Source organism: Rhyacophila brunnea, unplaced genomic scaffold (assembly GCF_057557595.1).
Source record: "Rhyacophila brunnea isolate RB1 unplaced genomic scaffold, BYU_Rbru_1.0 scaffold_8, whole genome shotgun sequence".
Taxonomy (NCBI): domain Eukaryota; kingdom Metazoa; phylum Arthropoda; class Insecta; order Trichoptera; family Rhyacophilidae; genus Rhyacophila; species Rhyacophila brunnea.
The window spans coordinates 11,458,982-11,481,153 of record NW_028233350.1 but is presented as its reverse complement, the minus strand read 5'-3'; the positions used below and the strand labels follow the sequence as shown (position 1 = coordinate 11,481,153).

At 31.4% G+C, this 22,172-nt stretch overlaps 1 protein-coding gene across 1 annotated transcript in view; it reads right to left on the bottom strand.

Moving 5' to 3' along the window:
• Positions 1-13,236: 13,236 nt before the first annotated feature.
• Positions 13,237-22,172, bottom strand: part of LOC147063908 (uncharacterized) — a 143,737-nt gene continuing 134,801 nt past the window's right edge. The window contains exons 2-8 of the mRNA XM_085959110.1: positions 18,698-18,767; positions 17,716-17,866; positions 16,818-16,907; positions 16,626-16,724; positions 15,642-15,856; positions 14,105-14,207; positions 13,237-13,266 (exon numbers count right to left, since the gene is read on the bottom strand). Coding sequence (XP_085815236.1) covers positions 13,237-13,266; positions 14,105-14,207; positions 15,642-15,856; positions 16,626-16,724; positions 16,818-16,907; positions 17,716-17,866; positions 18,698-18,767 — 758 coding nt within the window. The remainder of the gene's footprint in view (positions 13,267-14,104; positions 14,208-15,641; positions 15,857-16,625; positions 16,725-16,817; positions 16,908-17,715; positions 17,867-18,697; positions 18,768-22,172) is intronic.

The following is a 22,172-nucleotide window of genomic DNA, read 5'->3' as shown; positions in this document are numbered from 1 at the left end:
TCACTTTACAATACCATTCATGATAGGTACATTAAACGAAATACTATGAACAAACATACCTGAACAAATAATTTGTTTTTGTATTCGTTTTGTTCTTGAAAAATTATATGTATTATTTTTTTTTAATTGTGATGGATGGGTGATAGCTTTTTGAATTTCGAATAGGAGCGTCATAGAGATGGATTTCGTCGACCATGTATTCAGCCCATTGGATCATTGCTCTAAATCAAACATACATTGAAAACCGTTAATAGGTACCTAATAATTTATTCAAGCACATAATATTATTATGTACCTAGTTATTCGCGGGAAATATGGAAAGAGAAGTAGACAGATTCGTTTAATTTATTCTGTCTCACCTTATATTGTTGGCAGTACATAAGTGTGTTATTTTCAAAAAGTTTTTTTAATACATCAATAATCGAAATGATTTTTTACTAAACGTCTACCAAAGTGGTATCAAAATGTCACAAGTATTTTGATTCGGTAGTTTTTGAGTTATAACTGAACAAACGGACATACAGATTTTTTATTACAACGTTTTTCTTAGCTCGTATTCTTATTTTTACGGTGGTTGTTTGTCCGGTACAAATCTTGCAATCGATTTTTAACTAACTTTCCGACTAGCTAGACATTTGAAACTTTTAGAATATATCAGAACACGATGCCAATGCATTTTTTAATACTTTTAGCCATCTTTAAGTAGAATTGATTTCATTTTCAGTAAATTCTGTTTTGTATGAAAAGTTATTTCGGAAGAAATCCGTAAAAAGTAAAACTATGATAGGTTGCTAAGTGGGTCCTAGCAACTAAATTAATAATATATACGTGCGTTACTATGGAAATCAATATGACATTTCAGTATTATTTATATCAAGTACAAATTTTTTGATCGTGTAAGCTAGTCAAGTCAACTTTATATGATTCAACAGAAAATTTAAAAACGTTGTATATAAAAAGTTCTTTTTATCTTGCAATTATTTTCTCCAATTTTATATTAATTATAAATAGTTTTCCCTCCTCTTCCCAAGTCCCTGAATATATTTCCACGTAGAATATATTACTGAAATGCAACCCTTTGGATATGTTCACGATAATATAGATACAGCGCCAAGATTGAAACAGACCTAAAATATGAATTTACGTACAGTACCTACTATTAATAGCTGCCAAGGAAATATTGTCTCCAGATCAATCAAGCAAAAAACAAAATATATATCTACGAGGTAGGCTTATACAAGCTCACTACTAACGATCAATGTCTATGAATTTGCGAAAGTTGTTAGTATAATATCTAATAAAGAAGAAGTCAATAAGAATTCATACATCTGAGATCAAGCATTGCGCCACAAAATGACATAACGCAAGAAGTAGGTACCTTAATGGAAGAATTATTGGTCTGGAAAAATATTCCTTCTAAGATTTAGATTTTAGAGATACACTTCAGATCAACATTCTTCTCAAAGAAGATTAAAACAAAGATATACACAACCCTAATCAAACCCATATTACTCGACAAATCAGAATGATAGGCCTTATTAAAAACGTATGGGATAAAGCTGTATAATATCTTTGACATGAAGATATTGAAGGGTTTTCAGAGACGTATGCAACGAAGACGAAACCAGATTTTTTTTAAATGTCATGGTTCTGGAGGTCCCAATCTTTTTGTTTTTAATTTTGCAATATTAGTATTCTATTGTTTTGGTCGTCGTTTACTCATTGAACTCAGTTTAGTCAATTATCCTATAAACATATTCAGAGTTTTTGTTGTACTAATATGCTTGAATACTTACAAATCCGTATCCGGAAATTTGTACGTAAACAGTTCACCGCAGGACACTAATTCGTGCGCCGCAGTACGTGAAACATGAGTTCGTGTAACATATAATCAAATGACGAGTTCTTCGTTGAACATTTCACTGTGGAGTATATTTGTACGTATGCTACAACATGTGGAGATATCTTTACTAGGTTAGGTTAGGTTAGGGTTGATCTAATTGGAACAGTACTATTTGCAAACTATCGCCGCATTTTGTAAGATACGTACAAATATATTCCATGGTGAAATGTTCAACGAACAACTCGTCATTTGATAAAATGTTATACGAACTCATGTTTCACGTACTGCGGCGCACGAATAAGTGTCCCACGATGAACTGCATACGTACAACTTACATGTAACCCTACAAATGAGGGCTCAATATGGTCGGAGCGCACCGGAGCTTAGCTTCGATTCATGAAATATACGAAATTATTGCTCCGTTTCGTGGAATAATTATTTTCACCGTCTGAGCTAAGCAGGCCACATAACAAAAACCCCATTAACCCAAAAACCCATGTTAATATTTTCGAAAAATTATCTAGTGCTCCAGTTGGTAATTTTTTTCAATTCGAGTGCTGTTTATAAATATTGCAGTGCCCATATTATGTTTTATTTGATAAAAATATTATTTTGAAAATAATAGTAAGTATGTCTAATACTTTTTACTAGATAGATAGATACTCAACGTAGGTGTAAGTAGGTTAGTAGGTATATTTATAGAACCGGAACGGAAACTTTGAAATCAGAGGGTTTCTAATAACTTTGGCCATAATAAGACTATAATACTGAAAACTACATGGCCGATCCAGTTGTTGGGAAACTTCAATATTTCATGAAAATGTCACATTAAAATCATTTAAAATGACATTATTTACGAGATTTATTTAATTTTTATTTTAATATATTAAATTAATTTTTGTGTTTACCACCTACTGAGTCCAAGAAAAGTTTGTTCACCGACATCAAGAATCTACTATGATATTTCACGGAGTTACAAGCTTTGCAAGATTAGCGCGCACTGCATCACCAGAAAAATAAGCCTCCGCTTTGGGATACTACTGCGAACTGCGCATGCGTCGACCAACCAAGCATTCGTGGCTGGATCGCGTCATCTTTCTTCCACTCAACATGACGCGTGCTGTTGCCGGTCAAGTTTTCATTACATGCCGACCGCTAACATGTAACCATGTAGCTGAGTGGTTCCAATAGTGGTCACCAATACCTAATTATATGTAAAAGAATGATTGATTGTAAAAAAGATATTCCTTTTCTCCCAAGCCATCTCTTATCAGAGGTGCTCCACCGTCACACAGTGATCTTTCCTTTTTTATCTGCTATCCATCCCGTATGTCCACATGTCCGTGGGTTCGTTGCCATTAGATACTATTAGCATTTTAATTAAATGTGGTAATTAAATAGTAATTAACTGGTCCGCACCGAATGGGTACGTTTACCGTTGATCTTTCCTAAATTGTTGATCCATCATAATGTGGCCGAGGTACTACCGAAGTTTTCTGGTTTGTCAACATTTGTCACCATATCAGTCCATTGAGTTTTAAGGATACAATATCTATACAGCCACATCTTGAAAGCTTGAACTCTCCGTAATATCTCTAGGCTTAACATCCATACATCCATATAATAGAAGAAAAATTGTATTGGGAAGGGGAAATTTATCACAGGTTAGGTTAGACTGACTTAGAGTCTCAGGTATTTTATTTTAGTTGGTTATCATTGTTATAATTTCAGTTATCATACCTGTCACGTTGATTTTACCAAAAAAAGTGCACATGAAATGTACCTACAAATAACCATGAGAGTAGATACTATTAATAATCAATCAAATCCGCTGTAAGACGTCAGGTAGCTAATTCAGATTTGCTCTGCCTATCTTTTGATGCACATAATATTATTATCTTTGACACATTATGTATCATCAGTCAACCACGTAGCTTAACTATAATTTCACGACACTGTATTTTAATATTAATTGTAGACTAGGGATTGCAATACCGAAAGAAAATGTCAATACCGTTTTTTCGGTATTTCTTATTGAATACCGGTATTAATACTGGTATTTCTTAAACATTAAAAAAATAGAAGAAGAAGCTTATCAATAAATATAGCTATTAAAATCTTTTAAAAATATAATTTGATAGCAAAAACCTACATATTATCTACATTTATTATGTTGACATTTAAAAATAATGTATTGATCATAATTGTAGAACTAGTGATTTTTTACAAATAATTTGAATATATCTATTGATAATTTTAATTAAACCCCTCAAAAGTTCATCAAGTGCAAATAAGTCCGGCTGCAGGAAAAGCTTCTTAAATTCAACCCTTGTACAGTCATAGAATAATTGAACATTTTCGTCACGGATGTTTTCTATTTCGAAATAATATTATGATAATTTGTAAAAATTTGATGAAATTTGTTTTATTATTTTTTCATCTCTGTTGAATTCACTCAATATATTTGGATTTTAGCAGCACATAACTTATAATTCATTTTCAAAAACGTAAACGAATGTGTTTTCTTAATACCGAAAATTCCGGTATTTTGTATTTTTAAAACCGGCATTTCGGTACTGATAAATATTGGAATACCGGTTTTGAAATACCGGTATTGCAATCCCTATTGTAGACATTATCAGAACATAGCACACGAATACTACAAATAATCAAATAAAAGTCATTCAAATTAAAATAATAAATTTAGATATCACGTGTTACTGTATTAAATTCTGATTGGCCATTGAGTGTGAGAAATGTTGAGACGTGTCAGCATGTTTAATTTAGCTAACTACTGTCGTCCTAAATCGGATCAAGTATAATAGGGCAAATTTTTTTTCCCAAACAGTACTACCATGACAAGTGACAGAAAGAATAATACATTTTAAAAATATAGTAGATTTTAATCAAAATCTTACTTCAATCCGGCGATGCCTTCCCATACAATAGACATATCTTGAACATCAGTGGGTACGTGTTTTAAGTCAATCCAAGTTTCTTTTGTGCGATTTACAGGTGGATAGACCATATCTTTGGGAGGTAGAGATCTACCAAAGGCCATGGTTGAAATCTTTCCCTTTTCCATTGCAATGTCCCGTCTTATTTGGCGCTTTACGGTGGAGACTATCGACGCCTTTCATCACAAAATCATTATTAAAGTATTATTTGCGTGATTACATACATACTCCAAGTATTTTTATTTTATTGATATAAGAAGTATTTTAATAATATGTAGTACGGACATCTGGTGACAGAATTGTAATACATGCATTGCAATACTTAAAAAAACCATTAAAAGTGTTTTCAATTCATTTTAAAAAATATAATAAAAAGAGTAATAAAATTTTTTTTAAATTAAAAATATTGATTAAAAACTACTGTGCTAATTTTACTCTATTGTTTGCAATAAATGGTATGGATTTACTGGGGGACTGCAATAACTAGTATGGATTTACTATGGACTTACTATTAAATTAAAACAACATAATATTGTTTTTTACGCATTTTTTTTAGTACCTATTCCACTTTTAATCAATAAATTAGGACCGGTTTCGTCAGAGGGACATTTGAAAATGTCCCTCTGAGGCCGACGAAACCGGTCCTAATATATTGATTAAAAGTGGAATAAGTACCTACTACAAAAAAAATGCGTTTTATTAAATTAAAACAACAATACAATGCAGTTCCACCATAAATTGACAGTTAACAAAATAAAAGAAATCAACATAATATGATGATATTTATTACATTAACGGATATTTCAGTTATATCGAATCAATCTTCGGTACATGTTGTGACCATACTGAAAGTCGGTTCGAAAATCTTTATGTTATGTTGGATTTTCAACAAATAATGTACATTTTATACGAAATGAATTTTTAAAAATTTTAAGGTTTAACGTTAAAATATTTATTAATGGTAAAAAATAAGAAGCTTACAGTTTGACACATCTTTTTTATAATTTACAAATATTTCAACTGTATTAATTTTAATAAATATGTATATGAAAAAAATTATGTGCCAGACCCAGGATTCGAACCTGGGAGAACCACGAAATTATACGGGTAAGCTGCTCAGCCATCGTGTGCGTTTTGTTTATATTATTTAATCTTTCTGCCGGCGATTCGTTTCATCAAGTAATTTTTATTTTATTCTCTAACATTGTGACAAGTATTCTACAGCAAATTGTATTTAATGTCATGTCTTGTAATTCTGACATTAGATATCTCTAATACCTATTACACTAAACCTTAATATAATGGTCATTAGCTCTCAATATATGACCTATGAGAGGGGTTCATTGTTTTATATTTTTACCTTATTATATGTGGTAGATGCGACATTTTCGGGTACACAAAGCATTTCTTTCATAATTACACACAGAGAACAAGCGACTGCATGCTGGTCAATATCAACCTATAATATGTAGGAATAATAATTAATTATTCATATTATCACAAAAAAACACAATTAAAATTATTTCATTTAACAATTATTATTATTGTAATTAATTAATTAAAAGTTCCCAGTAATAATAATATGATTATGTTCAATAGTCTTAATTCGTTGATTAAAAAAAGGAGCATCTGTGGATAAAATTTGTATACTATTACCTACTAAGATGGGTTGAGAAACCGACTAATTATTTTATTTATAACACTTTTATTAAAAAAATAAGTCATTTTTGTTCCAAAAATATTTTAGCCTAGGTACTTTGGATAAACTTCCTCAAAATAGAGAAGTTATTTAAAGGTTTAGTTATAAAAAGAAGCATCCTTATAGAATCAATCAGAAATATTTTGTATTTGGTAGTATTTTGTAGTGTGATGGAAGTTTCTATAAATATATCTAATGGATGTCGCTAAATTTTAATATCTCATGTCATTAGGGAGATTACAATAATATCATTATTGTAGTTTCCAGTGGCGCACCCAGGATTTAATATTGGGGGGGGGGGCAAGGAGGAGAATGTAAATTAGTCCCATATACTCTTTTTCTTCTTCACAGCTTAATTTCTCGTTTATCGGTCTTTTGTCTATTGCACTCGGTGTACCTACACCATGGTCCCCACATCCTAAAACGGGCCCTCATGCTAGGATATTTGGCGGGCCCCCTACCTACCGCTAAGATTAAATGCAATGTGAAACACTACATTAACGTTTTTCAAAATGTGTTTTAGTTCAAATTAAGGGTACTTATACAGTGAATTATTGGCGGTTTTTAATACATCTACTTTAATAATGGAGCTGTCGAGTATCGGACACATAATAATCAAAAAATATATTGCACAATTATATAAGTAATTGAAAATGTTCATGGCCATGAAGTGTAATAGCGCCGCAGGCGACTTTTTTTACTAATAAAGCTAATTTATGATGTGTGTTTATCTCACTTATCTGTTCAAGCCGACACGCCGGGCCCCCCACAGCCTGGGCCCCCAGGCTGGATCCCTGTCAGCCCTCCCCAGCCATGACCTACACCACTCTAAAATTACATTACAAACATTAATGTTTCGAAATTTTTGTGCTAGAAATTAAAATCTAAGAATTTTTTTCTAAAAATGGTGCTGAAGAATTATTACAAATCATTTTTTTGCCGTGTTTTATTGGCTTTCGATGTCAATGTTTAAAAAATCATTCTGATAATTTTCATGTTTGGGGGGTGCCAGGGCCCCTTGCCCCCTTCTGGGTGCGCCACTGGTGTAAACCACTCCGGAATTCGGGTGGACACCGCGAATTTTTTGAAATTTCCATTAGAGATTGAGTTTTAAAAAAAACCCGACATTAGTGTTTCGAAATTTTTATGTTAGAAATTAAAATCTAAGAAATTTTTCTAAAGAGGGTGCTGGAGAATTTCAAATCATTTTTTGCCGTGTTTTTATTTGTCTGATCTATTGGCTTTCAATTTTAATGTTTTTGGGGGGGGTCAAGGCCCCTTGCCCCCCCCTGGGTGCGCCACTGGTAGTTTCTATGGTATAATACCACTGACTCAATCACATATTGGATTGAATGGTTTCAATAAAATGATAAGATAATAATAATATAATAGTGAAAGCCAGTATTGTCATATTGAAAATTGAAAATTTTGTATAAATATTTAATTTAGCTTTTATTGTCATATGAAAATACTGCGAACATACCGTAAAAAGATCCTTGACAATTTTTGTATATGTCTCAATAATTTCTGGACTGCTTTTTTCACCTAAGCTGGCCCAAAATGTTGCAAACTTTTTTGCTATCTGTAAAGATAAAGAAATTTTTGAACAGTTGCGGTAACAACATTATTGTATTTTGTAACAATATAATTGCAAATAATTTTCAAAATTAAGTTACAATTTGACAACTACTAATAATAATTAATTGTACTAGTACCATTACAACTTACTGTTAAATTAAAATTTAGTAAGTTGTCTCCATCAGATAGAATGTTTTTTTAAATTATTTAATTTTTGGTAGTATTATTATTGTAATGTAACAAAAAACTTTTACTTTGTTTTTTATATCTATTTTTGATAGTTTTTAATATTTTTGGGATAGTTTTATAACAATATAAATGGATCTTCTATCTTTTTGAGGTTGGGAGTTACTTTTTATCTTAATTTTCATAGCGATCGACTTCTCTTATAAGAATTTTTAAATAATCATTTTAAAAGGCAAGATATCGTTAAATATCTGCAAAAACAAAATAATTTTAATATTTTCGTATTTTTATAGATATGGGGAAGAAGGAAAGAATAATAAACCTTCATATATAAAAATATTTGTTAATTTGTATAATTAGTGAGACATTTTACATTGTGTACCTATATGATCTTCAAATAATTTAGCTTGTAATACAATTACTTGTTGCAAAACGCAAACAGTTATCATGTTCGATATGTGGATGTATTCCATTTTATTTATGCCATTCTCAAGAGATAATGACGTGTTGATGAAGTTGCTCATCGCAGAGGCTATTATTGGTTGCGAATAACCTCTGCAACGAGCCCTTGACTTTGAGAAAAGAAGGAGGAAGAACACCCGGTGAAAACCCAAAAATCTATTACAATAACAAACAACTGTGATAGTCTCAAACATTAATAAAGTTCATCCAAGAAAATGAGGATTCTCATAAATATGTACATCCAAAACATGTTAAAATTCGAAGATAGACGTCCTTTAAATATGAATATTTTTCTGGATTCAGTACTTTTCATTTATCATATTAAGATTTCAATTGTGTCAACATATTACGTGTCCGGAACCTTCTACGTATGCAGTTCACCATATCACAATTCACCGCGAAATGTTGTATCAGAAATATATGGTCGTTTATTAAAGACCGTCCAACCTCTTTGGGTCGTATAGTACTGACATAAAATTCATTTCTAAATAAAACACGGTTCTTGTTGGTTTACTTTTTACATGGAGCCAGCAGCAAACAAATTTTGAAAATAGTCGAAATACTGGATTATTTGGTAGGTTAGGTTAGGTTAGGTTGGGTTTTCATTCTTGAATTCATGAATTTTGCCAAAATCAGCTATGAAAATTGAATTAATGTCCATGTTGAATCTAATAAAATTGTAGACCGTATGGTATCCGTCATCCGATAATAAAGCTCACGGCGAACTGTGCCATGGTGAAATTAATGTTTTATGTATAATTTACATGTAACCGTCAACGAAACGTCATTTTACAATTAAATCAACTGTAATTCGAAATTCCCCACATTCATTGGAAAATCATTATGATGGTTTGAGCTAAACTTTGGACATTATTTTTATTCATAATTATTAAACGTGATGATAAGAAACTGTATAACTGTAAAAACATATGGAAATCACTATTATTTTCAAAATTCACATAATTGAGATCGACCAAATTTTGCCTCGAGATCGACCAGTCGATCATACATTTAGTAATTCGAAGAATCTTGTAAAAAAATATATTGCATCGTCCAGTTAGGTATGTCGTCTCAAAGGTAATTAATTCTTCAGTAAATTGTATTTAACTGTAGATCTCGTAATTTCGCCTTTAAATGTCTCTAATGTCTAATTTTATAAAACCTTTTTAGATACCAGAATACGTCATTTCACCTATGAATGAATGTACAAATATAATATGATTGATTATTAATATTATAGAATAATTAAATATTACATTGTCTATTCGAATACGTCCTTTTTGATCTAAAGGCAGCTCGTTATAAACTTTTGACAGTTCTGGCAAATATTTTGATGGCCAGTGTATCATGTCTCTTTCTTTATTGCGTTTATTAAAAAAGTTCAAGTAGGGAGTAGCTTTGGCTCGGTTTCTCGGGCTGTAATGGAAATAAAAATTAAATTAGTAATAATTTAACAACATAGTAATATAAATATTTCTACAGGCTAAACACAAAACCGAATTCCTCTAATGTATGAAGATTCCTATCTTGAAGACGTGAATGAATTTGAGTAACTAGGCATCAAAGTAATGTTTCAAATACATAATGATGCACGTTGCGTACTGTCATTCTGTCACGGCGACAAATTTAGTGTATGGTTTCGTCATTCCGTAGAATATTTTGAACGATTACCATTTCTATAAATTCAATGATGGAGAGTGCCAACTCTAATGTTTTAGTATTTTGAATTATTCTTCATTATTCATGTTAATTTTAATTAGTTTTCTACGTGTTTACAGTTTCTACGTATGCGTACATACCTAGGTTAAAATTACTTGCGATATTGCATACATAGATAATATTTTGAACATAACCCAACCTGCAGACTATAGATAATAGACAACATTCTTATAGAAAATACATAGTGCCGACAGCTGAAAACAAAAAATGCGTTTTTGATACGAGTCGAAAATGTGTAGGCATGTAGAAAATGATAAAAAAACGTGCATTAAGTCATGCGGGTGTTGACGCAGTGCGGTACGCATGAGTTGACCTCATTGCTGTTCTGATGATTTCGGCAGATTTTACTAACTGACAATTATTTTCATAGGTTCAAAATGTGCTACGAGATAGGAGCACCAGTCTTTTAAACACTAAGAAAAATGACATTACACATCTTTTTCCCGTAGCGGCAGCTTACTGTGACATCACGTGACAGTATGCGATAATAAAGTAAGCTAGTTATTTATTCAACAAATAATTCACAAGATTTAAGAAAGAAACATTCTTTTATTGAATATACATAATTTGAAACCACTTCTGAGAAATATATAACCAATAGAAAAAAATCGTTGTGAAAAATATGACACCCAGCAGGGTGGGAATCTAGAATATCCAGAAAAGATGAAAAATAATATATTATCGTCGAAAAGTCAATGGTGTGAATATTACCACTCTGGTGGCTAGATTGAATAGAAAATCACCACCAAACTCTCGGTGTGATAGATTGGTGTTTCAAGGCAATTGAGAGGAGATGGCGGAGATCAATTTTGGAGGTGGCTGGAGTCCACATTGACCCATTAATACATACTAATAATTATATATATATTTAAGTATTTACCTATATTCTAGTACTAGATATACATAATTTACCTTGTGCCAGGTGATTTCGGTTTGTTGACATACAGTTCCCAGCATTCATCATCATCAGAGTTTTCTGATATACTTTGAGATAAATCAGAGTGATCACTTTCCATTATTGAGTTGATAAAATGACTGAGATTACATAAATATGGTTTCAAAACAGAATACAATAATTATTAAATCCATTAAATGAATGAAGAAAATTTGTTGCCTTTTGTCTTTTAATGAAATTGTCTATAATAAGAATGTTTGTGTGAAACAAAAGATAGAGTCTATAATTTGAAAGAAAAATTCTTAATTTAAAATAATACTCATATTAATAATATTATTTTCTATTGTCTATTTTTAGGAAGAAAATGGACAAGTAATATGTAATTGAATAATTATTATTCATATTATGAGTTGCCGAGGATTAAACTAGTTCAAGTGACATATTACGATTATAGAAAAAAATAATTATGAACAGTTTTCACATCACCACATAAAAATATTATCTAATGCGTCGATTATATTGAGCTACTTTACGAGCTGTTTGTTGGCGAATTTACAATCTGCCTGTAAAGTCGCCCAGTGTCATCATCGAACAACCTAACAAGCAGATTTTAAACAATCTACCGAGAAAAGTTGAAAGCCGGTCAACTTTACACACTACACGCCGGTGTGTGGGCCTACTGCGTCTGCGCAGTAGAGTGCAGTAGCATCCTCCCGGTAAAAAACGAACTACGTTCTTTCAAAATAGTCGTTAGCTTGTGGCTTCTCAGCGAATGGAAAGTTTTGTGTGTCATCATCACAATCGCAGTAGTTGAATTGCCCGTTTTTAAATTCGCCAACAAACAGCTCGTAAAGTAGCTCAATGTAATTGACGCATTAAGGTATACTGATTGATACTCCGTTTACATGTGCATGGATTTACTGTGCACAGTAAGAAAATGTAGTATCCTGCAGTTGGCAAGATTGCGTGCATGAATCAAATAAGACCTGTGGAAGCTTCTTAATTGTTCTGATTTTTTATGCCTAAGCAAGATCTGCGCCTGCGCAGTAGAACGATAATGGCGAACCTGCCGGTAAAAAACGTACTAATCATTTTGAGGTTAACCGATTTTCAATACGTCCTGTCAAAATAGTACTTACTATAAAATGACAACAACGCATCTCGCTTACTTTTGAAGAATGAGATTGGAGAGACAGTCAGCACATTTACGTGTAAACAGTTATTGTCACGATATTTTAAAATAAGCACTATTGCCGACAGTAATACCATGCACGTGTACAGGCGCTGTTATGTATGAAAAAAGATACAAACATGTAACTGCATTTAATGATGAGATACATATAAGTATTTTATTTCTATTATATCATATCAGAATATTATATCCCATGGAGTTAGTATATACTTAGGTTTACCATAATTATGAAACTCTAAACCGGAACAGGAACGGGAGATAGGACAAAGAAACAAATTTAACCGCTGAACATTGTTTTATTATTAAAAACATGTACAAAAGAAGAAATGTGGAAGGTCTGCTGCGGCAGATATTTAAATTATTTTATTTATTTATTGTACCAGTCGGACCTTGGTCATCCGACCAAGTGTGTTTCATGATCGAGAAAAAACGCTCCAAAGCTGCGGACTTTCCTGGTAGACATAACATGACGTATTGAATAACTTTTACTAGTTTGGGTAGGTACATCTATGTGTTGCTCTTGAAAATATTTGAATAATTGGACCCACAAAAATATGTATATATTTTAACAACATTGACAATCATTCATACGCGGAACAACAGCCAGGACAAAATGCCAAACAGCCGAGACGCTGAGACCAATTTGTGAAACCGGGATGTATAGCCCTAAATATTGTTATTATTTTCATAGCAACCGTATATAATTTAAATGTTTTGGCTTGATTTGTTATCCTTCTAAAAAAATAATAAACATAAAGAATTATTAATATTTTTTTAATAATAGAATTACATATTATCAAGTTGTCTTCGATGATATTGGCAATCTATTCACAGTCTGTCACTGATCCAAATATGGATGGAGTCATAAGCCCAAACCAGACTCTGGGATTTTTAATCCAGAACATTCATTTTCTACAAGGTCCTCCACGATTACTGGAAATCTTCCCCGGAATAATAAAATGCTGAAGTTGACAACTTTCTTCCCATTATATCATGACGTAACCAAAATATGCTAGTATCTTTTACATTACCTTGGTATTCATAGAATTATCCTTTTAGATGATATGGAGCTCTATATTTCCAAAACTTTTAGTTTTGTTTTCTGATCATTGTGTCTGCGGGGGTCCACGTCTTCACTTCATATAGAAGAATCGAAAATACATAGCATCATATCATTCTCACTACAATTCCAAGGCAGGAGCACTTGATAAAGCCATGTGAGACTTCTTGAATTCGTCTCTCTGCATTGTCCAATTATTCTTGATTCAGCGGGCTTCATAAATCATAATTATATTCAATAATTTCAAAGTGTTCATATCTACAATTATGTATACAAAACTTTCCCTACTTCTAGGTTTTTATAAATACTATAATTATTAATATAATGTTATTCGCTACGTTAAAATGATGCTTAAAATTTTATTCTTATTCATTAGTGCAAAACTTATGGATAAATCATTTTAATATCATCGGGTGGCACTGACATCTTTCGATCACCTTTTGTAATTACAATTTTGTCAATACTGATCTTTGGCAACTGATTGCTTATATCAAATTTATGTTTTTCAGAAACTTTTTGCAATATTTTTGATTCGAATAATCTGTTTTTCTTCAAATATTTTGGCTGATCAAACTCCGGGTGATCAATCATCCATTTGCAGAAGTCTTGAACCGACCTGTAACATGTTAAATATTGTCAAAGAATAGTATCAATCAATATACATAATATATTATTATTATGACACAATACATTAAAAACTAGCGCGAAAGACTGCCTGTTGTATGAAAGGTAAAGAATTGACAATTATAAATGTAATATAAAAAATAATACAAAATAATATGTGTATACATAATTATTATGAAGAGTGTATTTTCAAACTGCTATAAGTGTATTTGCAAAGCGAAAAAACTGTTTACCTTGTTGATGTTACATAATATGTTTTTATATTGGAATAAGTTACTTTTGTTATTAACACCAATTTTGAAGTTGATTTTTCTACTGAATAGCATGCTATTAGCTTAATTCTGGCATTCATAACTCATTTTCGTCTAGTAGTGGAATAAGTTCATTTTGAAAATACACCTTTCATATTATGTGATGTTTATAGTAATGCCAAGCAAATCAATCTTCTATCATAAATTCAGAATAGACATGAAATATTCTTTAGAATTTTCACGACAGATCGAGATAAAGTTTGCATATTTTGGATTCGATTTTAATTCTTTAGTTTGACTGCTGTCAGAATTATTTTTGTTTTGACGTCATGTTGTATGCCTAGATACAAATTTTTAATATTGAAGAATGTAATTAGTATTATTTTGTTACATAAGATAAATGTATATCGATCAATGAAGCTCTACCACGTGTGTCACTAATCACCCATGTTTATACAATTAATACCTACTAGGGGTTATGATTATATGACAATTCATGCTATTCGTTGCAATAATTGACTAGTAGGTTGTAAGAATTACATTTTAATGGTTAACAATTGCTTAGTATCGAATCTTTGACACTGATAAGGAGCCTACCTGTAATTATTTAACTGTAATTATTACTATTAGGTATATGATCAATCGCCGTTTGAAATAATGATAATAAGGAGACCTACAAATAAAGGTTTCATGTAAATTGTACATAAAACATTTCACCATGGCACAGTTCGCCGTGAGCTTTCTTATCGGAAAGAGCTGACCGTATACTATACGATCTCCAACTATATAAGATTAAATATGAACATCAATTCAATTTCCATAGCTGATTTTGAAAAAATTCATGAATTCAAGAATGAAAAACTTACTTAACCTAACCTAACCTAATAAAAATAATCCAGTATATCGACTATTTTCAAAATTTGTTTGCTGCTGGCTTCCTGTAAAGTGTAAACCAACAAGAACCGTGTTTTATTTAGACATGAATTTTATGTCAATACTATACGACCCAAAGACGTTGAACGGTCTTTACTATACGGCCATATATTTCCGATACAACATTTCACGGGGAAGTATAATACGGCGAACTGAATACGTATAAGTTTCCGGACACGACAAATAAATGGTTTACAACCTGATTATTTTAATTTTATGGTGAATATTGATAATGTCCGTACTTTAACTTCGTAATGCCTCCCCAAATGGTTTCCATTGTTGTGATGTCCTTTGGGAGCTTGTCACTCACAATCCAATACTTTTTAGTATTATTCCTGGGTGCTTGCCATTGCTGAGTTTTTGACAGTTGTTTTCCAAAAGAATGTTTAAAATTGGCTTTCAACTCGGCTTCAACATCCCTTTGAACACATCGTTTAAGTGTCTTTTCGTATGATAGCTGAAACAATAAAAATTAGAATAAGATTTATGCTTTTTTCATTGCAATACATCTCAGTATTAACTTCTGTGTTCCAGTGTGGAAAAAGTACAACGAATAGTTAACAGATGGCACTGTTTTTTATATTACTCTATGTTACTTCTTGATAGAAGTTTTATCATATATTTTAGTTCAAATTTACAGAAATCGATTGTTTGAAATGATACAAATAATTGTCACAATAAAATGATTAAATGTATGACGTGTATAGAATACAATTTGCAGATGGTATCGGTTAGATTTTAAATTCCAATTAAACCCTGCCTAGATCAAACCATAATAGGTAAAAGACAAAAAATATTCTTCTATCTATACCTAATAGCATTCATTTTGTGAAATTATGCCATTAAATCATTTATAATTTTAAAGATTTTATAGATAGAAGAATATTTTTTATAAACGAATACCTACTTAAATATAACAAAGTTAAGTGTGCACCACTTTATGTTGGATATCTCCACTCTTCCCTACTGTGATAACTTATGTGTGGGTTAGAGGGTTGTGGAAAATGTGATGCCACAAAATATACCAAAAAAATATGTGAGAATAAAATATTTTTTGAGACTATCGCACTGAAATCAATAAATTTCAACGAATAATGGAGAGTTCAAAGATTTGGAATAATTTTAATAGGGGGTAAATGAATTTATGATGAAATATTGAGGCGATTGGGGGTCAAGAGGAGCCAAAAATTGTGCAACATCATTTATGGATAACGCCGAAAGTATACCTTTGGAGTTTTGGAGAAGTTGGCAATCCTTGCAGGTATCGAAGCCATCTCACCAGGTAGAACTCGGAGACTATCTGTGGCATGGTTATTAAACTCTATCTAAAAAATAAAGTTATATTAAAAAGGAGTAAACTTTTATGAATAATAACAGTACCTATTACTATGGGAAATGAAAAATAAGAAGGTTTTCACCTGAAATAATTCCTTGACTGCCTCTTGTTTAAATAAAGGTGAATCATAACCACCCAACTCATTCATGTATGTGGAGAATTCTGAACAAATCTATAAAGAATTAGGTAGGTATACGATAGTTATTCTGTAAAGACCGGTTCGGATTAGTCGAGTTGCGTGTAATTTAGTATCTAAACATGTATGAACAGACAAATTTACTCAAGTATTTTAGTGAAATCATTTATTGTTGTTTTATTTAATAAAACGCATTTTTTTTGTAGTACTTGTTCCACTTTTAATCAATAAATTAGGACCGGTTTCATCCGGCTCAGAGGGGCATTTTGAAAATGGCGGACGAAACTGGTCCTAATTTATTGATTAAAAGTGGAATAAGTACTACGAAAAAATTGTGTTTTATTAAATCAAACAACAATAAATGATTTTACTAAAATACTCGAGTAAATTTGTCTGTTCATACATGTTTGGTTACTAAATTACACACAACTCGACTAAACTACTGGACTGGAGAGGTGGACACGAGCTTTTATAATTTTTTTTACGAACACAGTTTATTCCATGTAGACAATTATAATAAATCCCCCTTTCTGTCGGCGCATCGGCTTTTCGATCCAATAATCGTTAATTGAAAATTTGAAATATTCATACATTTTGATACACCATTATCACAAACTAAGATTATATGAGGTAATATTAGGTTGGAGTAGGTTAGGTTATGTTAGGTTAGGTTAGGTTAGGTTAGGTTAGGTTAGGTTTGGTTTGGTCTAAAACGAAAGTTGTAAAATCTCATGTTCACCTCTGTGGCACATTTACCCAGCCGGGCTATTATTTTAACAAGTACAACCAACAATCTGTCATATTACAGCAAAAATATGTAAGTTTTTGTAGAAAAGTAAATTACTCGATTTGTGATGTCTTCGGCTCTGCGTATTAGTCCTTTCTCGTTTTCTGTTTCGGGTGGGAGATATTTGGATTTCCATGTAACTTGCTCACGCTCTGTTTTTTGTAGAAATGTCAAATATGGATTCACAACAGGTTTCTTGGACTTAATCCTTTAATTAAAATTTGTCAATTATTAAAACAATGATCACAATAAATAATAATTTTCTGTTTACGTCTGAAAAATATCTGCATTAATTAAGGTTATGTGACAAATGGTCTGAGGTCTGATGGAATAAATTCGTAAACCGGCTGTAACTCTTGCCAGTAATACAAAGTAGTACCTCGATTATCCAGATTAATTAGAAATGAAGATATTCCTGATAATGATAAATCTGGATGAAAAAATAGTAAAACCAAAGTTCCTACCTAAACCACATTGTAATTGCAGAATAAACCTTTTTAATAGTAAAATTCACATTTTATACTAATTATATAACTTATTAGTAAAAGACAAATCAGAAAAATATATATTTTAAATTGTACCTTATTATTTAAGACGAAACTAATGGTCACAAAGAAATTCGGATATAGTCATGTTTTGGATAACCAAGGTTTTACTATAATTTAGACATATTGCCACAGAACAGATAATAAATAGAATACCGATAGGCAATATTCAATACGCCGCATGGTGAAGCAGGCTTTTGAATGTGTGAGTGTCCTACGAAAATGAAGCACGCATTATGCACGTGCAATAGTGTGTGTAATACACCAACATTATAGAAAAAGGGTACCTATTTATATACCATAACTTGAGGATAGTGTTGCGATATAGATTGCAGGTGCATTACAAGCTATTTTAAAGTACCGCATCTCAAGTTATCATAGTTGTTGGTGTCTAGCTTTGTTTTTAATGCATAATTCAAAGTTTCGGAGAGGAGAATATTAGGATTGTAAAAGAAATGAAATAGATCTCATACAGCCTGCAGTCATCAACATACCTTGGAGATGGTGGTTCAACAGGAGTATCACTGTCATACTCTTCACTAGGTTCCTTCTCTGTAGTGGCAGCTTGGAGAGCATGTGAGAGGTATCGAATACCTTTGTAAAGCTTTTTGTAATTCTTCCGCTAAAAATACTTCATGATGAAAATATGGAAATATTTGTAGCATCTCCCACTATTTTAAAAACCATTATGGTATGCAAAGTTATGATCTTTTATATGATGTATATTGTAATATAATATGATAAAAATGTTTATTAATTTTCTACTGTTTTGAATACTTGTTTCAATTATTAAAATAGGTCACCCAAATCAATCAATTATTAAAGTATATATACAGATATAGACAACAACTTTTCTACTTCATCTCGTGCATTCTCTGCTCCGGGACAAAGAGTAAGATACGATTGTTAGAAGGTAACCGGGGTTGTGTAAGTATTTCTTCGAAAAAAAATTCATCTGAAACCGAAGTCGTGAAAATTCAATCTGAACTTCTGAATTTCAAGAATTTATTATATTCTCATTGATGTTAATTTCTCAAGAAATAATTGTAATCTCAAAATTTTTGAAAAAAATCTCTAGAAACGAGAATCAATATTTCTCATTATCTAACGAGAATTCTCAAGATCAAAAATCTTTATTACAACCACGAATCCTATTCAATTCATTGTGTATTATTCTGATTGAGTAATACCCTGTTTACACGTGCACGGATTTACTGCTGATAATACGTATTATCACGGCCATAACAAGAAAATGCACATGTGAATACATATTATTGAGCAAGTTGCAAGATTGCATGCATGGATCAAAAAAGTTCAGAAGCTTCTGAATTTTCACGCAATACTTGGTACTTGCATGGTGGTGTGCATGCGTAGTAGAACGATTGTGGCGAACCTGTCGGAAGAAATACGAACTACACCGCACAAAATATTTTGACGTCTATCAATTTATCTACGAACCTGTCGGACTTTCTGTAAATAGCACCATATAATGACAACATCGCGTCTTGCTTACGCTTGAAGAATGAGATTGGAGAGACTGTCAGCATTTTTACATGTAAACAGTTATTATTGCAATAGTTTAAAATACAGACTTTTGTTGCAAGTAAATCCATGCACATATGCGCTATAAATCATTCATAAAAAGTAATTTATTTGTTTAAGACTTCAATGATTATAAAAATATACCTTCTTTAGTGCGAGTTTTTCCTTGATATTTTCATCCAGTCCAACAATTCTTGCAACACTTTTGTACAGGTGATTCGGTAATATTTTTGATATATTTTCACTTTCTACTTCTATTGGCTATAATAATGCATATTCCAAAATATAATTAGTGTCATACTGCCTTTCTAAGTGAAAAGACAGTGTTTTTAGTTTTAGTGAAATGAGAACCCAAGTTTTAAACTACCCTTTCTCTTATATTATCTAAAATTATTGGATTCTTTTCTGTCTATTAGGAGATTATGTCAAAACAATCGAAAAAAATTACATAATAAAAGAGGTAGAGCTTATAACTTGGGTTCTCATTTCATTATAACCAAAAACACTGTCTTTTTACTGAGCAGGGCAGCAAATACATCAAACAAAATTTAACATTCTATTTAGATTAATATTTTATCAAAAAGACAATAAAAGAGAATTGTATGCTTGCTTACCAATTTATCATATTCTGTTTTGAATGAAGTGTTCTTCAGCAGTTTAGTAGATTTCTGCATTGTTTATAAAAATTGTAAGCTACATAAATCTTTGTGTAAGTACTACTTTATGTAGACTACAATAAAATAATGTTTACATGTTGTGTTATTGTGACTACTGAATTTAAGGTAGGTAATAGGGAAGTAAACTATTGATCAAACAAAACATAGTTGCTATGGGCATTTAAGATATCAATTACGATATCCCTAAATATTATTTACAAATAATCATTCAACAATATTATGGTTTTAAACTTGTGAGCATGATTTTTAGTAGTATCTTTTACTTTTTTATGTTTTTTGATGACATCTATCGTGGCATGGGAGCAACTTTAAACTACGAAAATAACTGCGAGTATAATCACCAATATTGTTATCAAAGATAGTTTGTTAAATTGAATGCTACTGAATATCAATTATCTACCAGTTTTTTCAAGCTTCATTATAAACTTAATATTGTTTTAACAGCAGTCGATTATTGGTAGAAAGTAGAAACAGTGTTGTCAGTAGTTGACATTCTAACTGCAAAATTATATTAATCTATGCTAACCACTAACGACTAAGCGGATAACCCGGGCCTTCATCATTTTCTTCATTTTTATTATATTGTGTGGTATAAAATTAGTTTATATTTTTACTGTTACTATTTACTGTGTAAGTTTATATTATAATATTACGGTGATAGATTTCTGCTTTTTTCTACTTTTCTTCTGCAGATTATGGTTTGAGTCTGAGAAAAACTTTATTGTCATGACTTCATACTAAGTTGACAGATGGTACTAATATTTAAATGAAAAGTTATTTTTAATAATATAGTATAATATAAACTCCTTTTACGATATGCCTAAATCCTAGTAACGTAAGTATTATGTATTTAAATAAAGTCAGAAGGCCTATTGGATCAACCTTTATGTATGTATGTAGGTTGGTAACCATAATCGAGTATAATATTATGTACCTATCTACCTACTTTTCATTTGAGTAATGTCAGAAATATAGATTGCATAATCTGGGCATTTATAGTAGGTACCACTGGCAAAAGGTGGAGGTAGACCATAAATAGTGCACAAATTTTTTTGTCTGTCATGTTTATTTGTTTTCATTTAACTAAGAATATAATTTGCAGATGGTGCTGGTTAGTTTTTAAAATTCAATTAAATCATTTAAATCTTACGTGAACAAAACCATAATGTGGTAGTGATCAAACAAAGTGCATAGTTTTTCAGTCATAATTATTTGTTTTTGTTGAATTAAGAATACATATTAATTACAGATAGTGATAGTTAGTTTTTTTTCATTAAGCCCTGCCTATCCAAACCATAATCGATAAAAAATATTCTTCTATCTGTAAAATACCTAAAATGATGCATGGTTTAAGCATAAGGCATAATTTTAGATTTTTTTATAGATAAACGAATATTTTTGACTATTAATTATCTATTATGGCTTGGCTTATGTAGTCTTTAGTTGCATTTTAAAAACTAACAAACACTATCTACACATTGTAGTGGTAGTTTAATGAAAACAAATACGTTTGACTGACAAAGTTTAGTGTGCACTATTTATTTAGGATCTTAACAGCCTACCTCCACCCTTCACCACTGGTAGGTAGACATAGTCTCGGCAATCTTCATGAAAATAATACTAAAATTAATTTGTCTCAACTACCCGCACTTTAATGCATCTTAAGGGGATCCTTATACCAACAGAGGCACCTAGCGGAAAAATACGAAGCTTGTAAATTGAGACATTTTTTTGATAATTTACAATTTCA